Source organism: Desmodus rotundus, chromosome 3 (assembly GCF_022682495.2).
Source record: "Desmodus rotundus isolate HL8 chromosome 3, HLdesRot8A.1, whole genome shotgun sequence".
Taxonomy (NCBI): Eukaryota; Metazoa; Chordata; class Mammalia; order Chiroptera; family Phyllostomidae; genus Desmodus; species Desmodus rotundus.
The window spans coordinates 149,694,552-149,704,965 of NC_071389.1; the positions used below are offsets into that span (position 1 = coordinate 149,694,552).

General features: G+C 36.0%; 1 protein-coding gene across 1 annotated transcript; it reads right to left on the reverse strand.

The window, feature by feature from the left end:
* Window positions 1-5,645: 5,645 nt before the first annotated feature.
* On the reverse strand, window positions 5,646-9,655 carry LOC112318442 (olfactory receptor 6C1). The gene is made up of 2 exons (XM_024575699.3): window positions 9,392-9,655; window positions 5,646-8,005 (listed from the first exon to the last, which is right to left on the reverse strand). Exon 2 carries the CDS (start codon window positions 7,968-7,970, stop codon window positions 7,029-7,031), a length of 942 nt encoding a protein of 313 aa, XP_024431467.2. The 5' UTR covers window positions 7,971-8,005; window positions 9,392-9,655; the 3' UTR covers window positions 5,646-7,028.
* Between the last annotated feature and the right edge of the window lie 759 nt (window positions 9,656-10,414).

The following is a 10,414-nucleotide window of genomic DNA, read 5'->3' on the forward strand; positions in this document are numbered from 1 at the left end:
TCGAATGTTGTTGCATTTCATGTTGTCTTGAAGTTCCTTTAAGCTATATTCATATTTTTAAAATCTTTTTTCATGCAGCTGCTCTACCTGGGTATTTCTTTCTACCTTGTCTTCCAGCTTACGTATTCAGTCCTCTGCTTCATCCAGCCTGCTTGTAATTCCTTCTAGTGTGTTTTTTATGTCAGAAACTGTGTTCTTCATTTTTTCCTGGTTCTCATTTATAGTTTCTATTTCCTTTTTCATAATGCTGTAGTTCTTACTCAGTTTCTTGTAGTTGTCAGTGAGTTCCTTGAGAATCCTTATAACCATTCTTTTGAATTCTATATCTGAGAGTTTACCTGCCTCCATTTTGTTTAGCCCTTTTAGTGGGGAGTCTTCCATTCCTTTCAATTGCAGGTTCTGTCTTTTTGTCCCCATTTTAAATGACTGGTTTTCTTTGTTTCTGTTAATCCTGATCTGGGCTTTGCTATCTTGTCTTAGCTTTGCTCTCTTTGTAGGGTAAAATTCTATGATAGGAGTTCTGTGGGACTCAGTGATGTGGTCTCTTTTAACTCCTTACCTGGACTCTCTAGGGTTGCCTTTTCTCCCTTTGTGCAGGGTCTCTTGTTGTACTTCGGTTTCACCTGTTGGTGGTTCCTTTGTTGGTAGGTTCTCTCCTCCAGTGTGTTTTTTGGTATGCACAACTCCCACCTCACCTTGTGTGTGATCAGGGCTGGGTGAAAGCAAATGGATTAAGACAGTGGGAGAGTATTTTATGAGATGTAAAGTACCAACATGTATAAAACAGATAGGAGATCCTTTGGAGGACACCAATAACTGATATTTCACCCATCTAGCCAACTTTTTATAAAAGGCGCAAAAGAGGTAAGACTCTTGTTAGATCAGAAAAAGAATGTGAGCTGCCATTAGAAACAGAGTGCTTATGTGAGGTTAGACAGTGAAATTTAGTGAGAATAAGGCCTACGAAATTGGTGTAGTGTGTGAGACAATGAAGTGAACCATAACAGTAATAAAGCTCAGGAAGATAGTATAATAGACCAAGGCCAGTGAAGGGTGCTCTGTAGGAATTAGAACAACAATAATATGACAAGAATTATATGATGTGAATAAAAAGAATAAAGAGTAAAATACTAAGAGTAGTGTGTTATTGGAATACAAGTGAAGTGAAGGAAGGAATTTAAAATGCAATAAAAGGGAGAACAAAGAAAACCAGTCAAACAATGAAATCAAGCACAACAAAGAAGTAACCAAAAAGAAGAGAAATGAAATAATAATAGTAATAATAAAATGCTAATAACAACAAAAAACAAAAAACAAAAGTAAAAAATAAAATGCAAGTTCTGTAGGATAGAAGAGTGAATTTTGTCTGAGTTTTTGGCATTTGTCCTCTGATCTCTAAAATAAGTCCCTTTAACATTTCATATAATAAGGGCTTGGTGATGATGAACTCCTTTAGCTTTACCTTGTCTGGGAAGCACTTTACCTGCCCTTCCATTCTGAATGATAGCTTTGCTGGCAAGAATAATCTTGGTTATAAGTCCTTGCTTTTCATCACTTTGAATACTTCTTGCCAGACCCTTCTAGCCTGCCAAGTTTCTTTTCAGAAATACGCTGATAGTCTTATGGGTAATCCTCTGTAGGTAATCATCTTTTCTCTTGCTGTTATAAAAATTCTGTATTTTTAACTTTCGGTATTCTAATTATGATGTATCTTGGTGTTGCCTTCTTTGGGTTGAACTTATTTAGGACTCTCTGTGCCTCCTGGACTTGTATGTGTATTTCCTTTGCCAAATTAAAGAAGTTTCATGATTTTTTTTCAAATAACTTTTCAATATCTTGGTCTTCTTCTTCTTCTCCTTCTGGCATCTTTATGTTTCTGATGCTGGCACATTTGGAGATGTCCCAATTCTTCTTATTCTCTCCTTGTTTTTTTGAATTCTTGTTTCTTCATTCTGGTCTGGTTGACTATTTCTTCCTTATATTCCCAATCACTGATTTGAACCCTGGCTTCCTTCTCTTCATTATTCCCTTTGGATTTTTCTTTATTGCACTTAGTGTAGCCTTCATTTCTTCCCTTATTCATTTTCCATACTAGGTGAAATCTCTAAGCATCCTTATCACCTGTGTGTTTTGAACTCTGCATCTGATAGGTTGGCTATCTCTGTTTCTCTTAATTCTTCTTCTGGAGTTTTGATCTGTTCTTCATATTTCTTTGTCTCTTGAATTTTGCAGTCTCCCTGTGTTTCTTTCTGTGTATTGGGTAGAGCTGCTTTGACTCCACCTTTTATGCCCCTTACAACCTGTTATGTTGTAAAGGGCGGAGCCTTAGGTGTTCACCAGGGTGGGACAATCCACTTTCTGGCACTGTATGTGAGGGAGGAGTCTGAGTGAGAACAGTGCCATTTGCTGGGTTTTTTGCCCTATTTCCAGTCACTTTCCCCATTTCCTGTATGCTGATGGCACCCTTCTAGCTACTGCTCTTGTGCTGATTCCCAGAGTAGGTGGGTTTGTGTACATTCTAGGGCCATGTGGTCCTTTAAACAGACTCTCTTGAGAGACTGGCAGTTTCTTCCACCATGCCATGCTCCACTGATTTTTACAACCAGAAGTTTTGAGGTTTTATATTGCCAGCACTGGAATCTGGGATGCATGGACTAGCCTGGGGCTGGAATAGCTTGCTCCCCAGGTATCCTCCCAGTTTCCATCTGCCACAGGTGAATGTGGGACTGCCTGTTCTGCCAGCTGCTGCTACCAGGGCCTTGCTGCCACTGCCACACTGTGTCCTCCTCACCCCGACTCCCTGTATCCATCTGGATGAATATTGCTTCTTTAAATCTTGGTTGTGGGACTTCCATACAGTTAAATATTCTGGCAGTTCTCATTGTATTTTGTTTTAAGATTAGTTGTGATCCTTCTTATGGCTGTGCAAGAAGGTGAAGCATGTCTATCTATACCTCCATCCTGGCCAGGAGTCCCACGTAGTGATAATTTTTGATATTTTCTTGATTACCAGGCATTGACTCTACACTTAAATTATCTCATTTCCCCCCAAACAACTGAAAAACCCTTTCAGGTATGTATATTTAATATTCATTTAAAAATATGACACAGAAAGGAGTTAGTTATGTATCTTGTCTTCACCACTCGTGCATTTGTGAGCAATGTAGTCTTTATTGATTTCCTTAGTTGAAATGGCAATGAGTTTCTAGCTCATGAAGCATTGCATTTTATTTGAAAATTCTATTAGATATGTTTCTTTTCCATTTTGTCTTTTCTCAGAAACCTAGGTGCTGACTTCCCTGTCTGTCTTCCTTGATCACTCTTTCACTCTCTTTCTCCCTTTATTTTTTATTCCTAGTCCCTAATAACTTTCTATCTTTATCTAGGCCTCCTAATAACTTACTTTTACTTTAGACTGATTTATACCTCTTACACTTCTATCCACAGCAAGTAGGACTTTTCTGCTTTTAAGTATTGTATCAAATTATGTCCAAGAAATTATAGGGTTGAACAGTGACTAGGTTTCAAGGCAATGGAATACATAGATCTACTATCAGGTTTCACTCTCTACAGAGAATGCAGAAGAAATTCAGGTACAAATAATATTTTGCCATAACATGTTCAAAATCCAAATATAAAATGTATCAAATCAGAGTGGTTAAAGGATCCAGATATTTTTAGACTTCTCTGAAAAATATGCAAACTTGTCACAATATTATTGACTATATGTCCCTTCACCTTTTCCACTCATACTCCACCCCCACCTCTCTCATAAACATCCCCTTTGGTCTCTGTTTCTGTGAATCTGTTTATGTTTTGTTTTGTTTGTTCACTTGTTTTGTTTTTTTAATTCTACGTATTAGTAAAACCATGCAGTATTTGTCTTTCTGTGACTTATTTCACTTAGCATAGGATGCTCTAGTTCCATATCTGTTGTTGCAAATGGCAACATTTCATTTTTTGTGTGGCTTAGTGATATTCTAATACACACACACACACACACATACACATATATTCTTTATCCATTCATCTATCAGTGGATACCTAGGTTGCTTTTACATATTTATTGGCTATTGTAAATAATGGTGCAATCCACATGGAGGGTGCATATATCTTCTCAAATTAGTGTTTTTGTTTTCTTTGGATAAATACCCAGAACTGAGGTTCCATGGTTACATGGCAGATCTATGTTTAGTTTTTTGAGGAATCTCCATACTGTTTTCCATGGTGGCTGCACCAATTGTCAGTCCCATCAACAGTGCACAATGGTTCCCTTTTTTTCTACATCCTCATGAACACACTCTTTGTTGACTTTTTGATAATAGCCATTCTGACTATGGGAGGTGGTATCTCATTAGGTTTTCAATTTACATTTACCTGATGATTAGTTGTGTTCAGCATCTCTTCATATGTCTATTGGTCATTTCTCTGGTTCTCAGAGGTTATTTTTAGCAAGAAATGTTACCTAGAGCCCAGGATCTGGATGTTTTGTTGGCTCCTCACTATTCCAGTGTCATTCTTTGGAACTTCCGTAGGACAGACAATGAAATACATTTAGAGAAATAATAGCCTCACACTGACATGACTTATTCCAGTCCATCAGCATAGAATTTTTCTACTGTTCTTATGCCACACTTGTATCTCTTTTCCTCCACAGTGAGAAACTTAGCTCCACTCTTCTGCTTCCCAATTACTCCATTCTACAAACACACATACAACAGTATCTGAATTGTTATACTTCTATAATTTTTTTAAATCTAAATAAAGTTCAAAAATTTTGCAGGATCTGTCTTACTGATGGCCAGTTATCTTGAAAAATTACTTGTATCAATTCTTTATCAGTTGATTTATTTCACAATTATGTTCACTTTTATAAGGTTTCCCCCATTCTTGCTCATTTAATTTTGTCTTGGGCTTATGTAAAACAGTAAGAATATTTTAAAAGTTAGAACTACTCAAATAGGTATATTCAAAATGTACCACTTATATTTTCACTGCATTAATCTTCCTGCCTTCATGCCCCAGTGCTTGTTTCAGTGATAGAAACTTTATATTATACTTAAATATTTCTATGATTAGTCCTCTCATATTGCTTGTTTCCCAAGATTTCTTAAATATTAGTGCATGTTTGATTTTCCAGATATAATTTAGGATTGATTTTAGAATTGGTACTCTTCCATTTGGGTCAAATGATCAAGAAATTCTAATGTTATTTACAGTGTCAGTGACAAATAGGGATGCTATGGGGCACTTCTGCTTTGCCTCAGTTGGAAGATTCACAACACAGTGTGTGCTTATGGAGCAATGTATTGCAGATGTACATTTTCCTTTGGAAGATCACTTCCTGGCTTACTACTGTGACCTGGTAGAGACTATAAGTCAATTCATAGGATGTCATTAGTTGACAATTAGATTTGGGCTTGTCATAATTGGGGTGAGTGTAATTGGACTCTGAGTTATAATGCTGGTCATTCACAGCAACAATCTATCATCAAAGGGAGATATACTTAGGAGAACAGTGTTAAGCAGGTTGAGAAGGCACACACAAGTAAGGCTTATGAACAGATGACTCAGACTCCTTTGAAGCAAATTTCTCCTGTATTTACATTCTCTTCCTGTATCCACATGTATATAGCCTTGTTGGGAGTACCTATCGTAGGTAACCAAGAAATGAAAATATGTACTGAGTCACAGGTGTTCTGTACAATATGCTAGCTTCCACTGAAAAGCAAATGACTGATAAATAACATATGTTATATATGCAATATATTTTAAATAATGCTGGTCTGTAGCTGCATTGATATTAGTCAATGTAGATGTTACTGAAAAAAGTGTACTGCATAAGAAGTGGAATTGCTCTTTTTCATAATGATAAGAAAAGTCATGTTCCAGAGAAGATATGCCAGTTTCAAATTTGTGTCTGTATAAAAACACAGTGTTAATATTAAAAAAAATAAGCAATTGATATGATTACAAAGAGAAAGAAACCATCCCATCATTGTATAAAGAGATTTAAATAGCTCAGTAATAACAGAAACAGTAAAAGTACAAATTTAAATCATGAGATTAATAAACTTGACCTAGTTGACTCATATAGAACACTGCACTCAAGTGTCATTATACATAATTTTTCAATGGCCACGAAATGATTACAAACGTAACTACTATATTCTAGGCCATCAAGTGATATTCAACTAAATTAAAAGGATTTCATGTAAAGAAGGTATGACATTATAAACAATTTTCTGGATATTTTATGATTCACCCATTTACAGCAGTACATTGAGGCCAATACTGCTCAGTGGCCCCTCCCTCTGGAGGAAAGGAGAAGAGGAGAACATGGATATAATAGTTGGGCTTTCTAGGGGCTATTCAAGCACAGGTGTCTGCCAGGGTGTCCAACCTGCAACCCATGGGCTGCATGCAACCCAGCATGGCTGTGAATGTGGCCCAATACAAAAACATAAATTTACTTGAAACGTTATGAGATCTTTTTGTGACTACATGTCACAATGTATTAACTGTGTGGCCCAAGACAGCTCTTCTTCTTCCAGTATGGAACAGAGATGACAAAGGGTTGGACACCCTGGATGATCTTGGAGACCTGATGGGAACTAACATACTGTTGATGCCTGAAGGCTGCTGAGGACCAAAGGAGGTGGGTGGGATCCTGGTGGTTATTTTTTCCTAAACAGAACTCCACATATAAATTCAGTTTTAAACATCATTATTGTTTAAGAAGTTGTGTTATAGTATACCTGAATTTAACATTATCAACCTAAGATCTATACCAACTATACATAAATAAAAAATTAAATTACAAATGTTGACATGTTCAGAAGAATGAGAGTCAGAAAGACAGAAGAAAAGTGATTTAAATTAAATGGTAAGTATATAGAAGAAACAGAAAAAACAAAGAGAATAAACAAGAATGACAGGGAGTTTACTGAGACTTGAAGAAGCTACTGAAATTTTATGCTTATATTTTTAGATTTTCCTGCAATGTGTCTCTACTTCACTATGCCACATTATTTAATTTGCTTGTGAGAAAGAGTCTTCCTTACCATGTTCACGAAGGCTTTCTTGACTTGCTCATTCCTTAAGCTGTATATAAAAGGATTCAGCATGGGTGCTACTGAGGTGTTTAGCACAGCAACTCCCTTGCTCAGGGACACCCTATCTTTCGCTGAAGGATTAATATACATAAAAATGCAGCTGCCATAAGAGATGGAGATGACAATCATGTGAGAGGAACACGTAGAAAAGGCCTTTGTCCTCTGACTAGTAGAAGGAATTCTTAAAATCGTTCTGATGATATAGAGATAGGACAGAAATATCAACGCCAAAGTGAACATCAGAGTAAACACAGCACAGGAGAACCCCATTATCTCTAGAAGTTTTGTTTCTGAACAAGATAGTTGCAGCAGGGGGAAGTAATCACAGGTAAAATGGTCAATAATATTTGATCTGCAGTAATCGAGATTCAAGAGCAACATGAGTAAGGGGAATATGATTATGAATGAAGCTAGCCAGGAAGAGAAGACAAGGAGTATACAGATTCTTCGATTCATGATGGTCATGTAATGCAGAGGTTTGCAGATGGCAATATAGCGATCATAGGACATGGCAGCCAGAAGGTAAAATTCAGTTACTCCCAAGAGAATGTAAAAAAATAACTGAGCAATGCAATTGTTAAAGGAAATGGTTTTATCCCCTAAAATAATGGTGCCCAAGAATTTAGGCATAGTGACAGTTGTGAATGAAACCTCTACTAAGGAGAAATTTCTGAGGAAGAAATACATAGGGGACTGGAGATGGGAATCCAGCAGGGTAAGGGTTATGATGGTCAGGTTTCCAGTGATGCTGAGCATGTAGGTGATGACCAGAAAGACAAAGATCACCACCTGAAGCTTTGGGTCATCTGATAGTCCCAGGAGGATGAATTCTGTTACTTCTGTATGGTTTCTCATTCTTCAGTTGCTTTTTTGTTTTCCTCCTGCCAGATCTACAGGAGAAAACACAAGGAACACATCATGAATTGTGGATTAAGAACTATCCAAGTGTGGAACCAGAATTTGGCTTATGATTTGGCTTTTTGATTTGTTGTTCTACTTATTTATGCATTCATTGGTTGCTTGTTGAATGTGCCTGGACCAGAGATCGAACCTGTGAACTTGGTATATGGGAACGACACTCTAACCAACTGAGTGCCTGGCCAGGCCTTCTCACTTATGTGTGTAAAGTCACAGATATACATATCCATATATAATAAGTAGCTATACTATCCTTATGACCGACATTTTTCTCAAAATTATTTCATCATATTTCTCCATTACCATTTATTTCCCTTACATCCCTCTTCCCCACAATCACCACACTGTTGACAAGTTATACTTTAATAATCATATTTTGGTTTTGGCTTATTGACATTAATCTTTAAATGACATACTCTAGTTTCTTAGTAGACAGAAATTATTTTCTTTGAATTATTTATAAATCAAAGGAAATGGAATATTGATTTTTGCATAGGAAATATTGAGGATACTTGTGGAGGAGTCTGGTTATTTTTTAGCCAAGAGCAGTGAGGAGGGCATTGTCACCATCACTTACGTGGAAGCAGAAAGGGCTGTGCAGGCCAGCTCCAGAGACATTCCCAGATTCATGATCTCAGGTCACAGCCCTTCTTAGGAGAATGGGAAAATTCCACTGTGTGTTTCAAACCACTTACAAAAGTAACATTGTTTCTTTTTATTTTTTTAACCTATATAGGTTCTTCAGACAAAAATGAGGGTCTTTTGTTTTTGTTTTGTTTTTGTAAGTAGCTATAATACTGATCAATTGTTGGTTCTGGTTGAACTGAGACAGTAAAGAAGACATGTAGTTACCTGATTTCCATTGAAAGATGGTTCATTTTTATAAAGGCATCATTAGGTACACTATTGACTATATAACTTGATGTTGTATCAAGTTATGATATTTTTAGCCAGGATATGACAAGTCAAGATTTTAAGCTGTCTCCATAGTCAAGGGATTTGTTTTTAGTTGACTTGTTGTAATAAAAGTAATACCTCACATTATCATATGTTTATATTTCCTTGAGCTAAGAGCTCAAAGGAATTTTTTGGTGAGAAAAATACTTTTATCTGGGGTGGGGTGGAGGGATGGGGAGAAAAGGCATACAACTGTAATTGAATAACAATTAAAAAAAAAGAAAAAGAAAAATAATAAATAAATAAATAATGGCCTGTTTAGCCCTCATTTGAAACTACAACAACAAAAAATACTTTTATTTGTTTGTTTATTTATTTATTTATTTATAATCTATATTCTACTCTTTATACTATTACAATTTTCCGAATTTGCCCCATTGTCTTCCTTATGCCCCACTTACCTCTGATTTTCAGAAAGGCTCACTAACAGTCAGAATATACACAATATTAAAAACAGTAGCAGTTGTCATTGTTATATTCCAGGGAGCTCAACATTTCTGAAAATATTTCCTCTCATTTAACAAATTTGCTTTCCATTGTCCATTTTTTTGTATTAAATTTCCCACATTGTCCAGAGGGAATATATTTCTCTGACATAGAGAGTGAGAGAGGAACAAATACATAAAAGAGAAAACATATCAAATGTTTTTAAAACTCTCTGGTGTGTTTTCTATATAGACTTCACTTGCATAACCTACTTCCTGTTTTATCTATTCTCTGTGACCCTGGCTCAAGAGGACTAATTCAGTCAGGACAGGAATACACACAACACACTAAGGAATATAAAGGATAATATACACTAGTATTGAAATTTGAAAAGGACTCTTGGGAGTCAGTGTCCAGGGAAACAGAAAAAATTTCAACAAGCAAACCAGAACACTAAATGTGAAGTTTGTTTTTCTCTACATTATTTTTCAGACCAATTGGCAACCTAATATGTTAGTTTCCAATATAAATTTGAGAATATAAAGTTGAGAGTTTTCTGAATACTGCTTCAATTTCCTTAGTGTAAAAAAAGTTTTTAAAAATCATTTTATACAAATTCAGTACTTATGTTAATTGTATTTCAAGTACTCAATAGTCAAATGTAGCTAGTAGCTCATCTATTGGACAGCAAAGATTATAGAACATTTCCATAAATGTTCAAAGCAAATAATTACTTTTGACAGTTATTAATGTTACTCTTAAATAATTACCTGAGTGAAGGTATCTTTTCTAGAACAATAGTCCTGTGTGACCTTTCCTATGACCTCATCAAATATTCACCATTTCTTGTAATTCTTAGGCATTTTTTCTCTCTCTCTCTCTCATACACACACACACACACACATATATCCTTAAGTTTTCATATAAATGTCATATAGTCTTTGAAATCTTCCTTGTTTGCAAAACCAGGATTAGATGCTTTCTTCCAAAAGTTTGTG

What these genes read in the sequence shown, in the direction of transcription:
- LOC112318442 (XM_024575699.3), bottom strand. Translation starts at nt 7,970, where the DNA reads ATGAGAAACCATACAGAAGTAACAGAATTCATCCTCCTGGGACTATCA.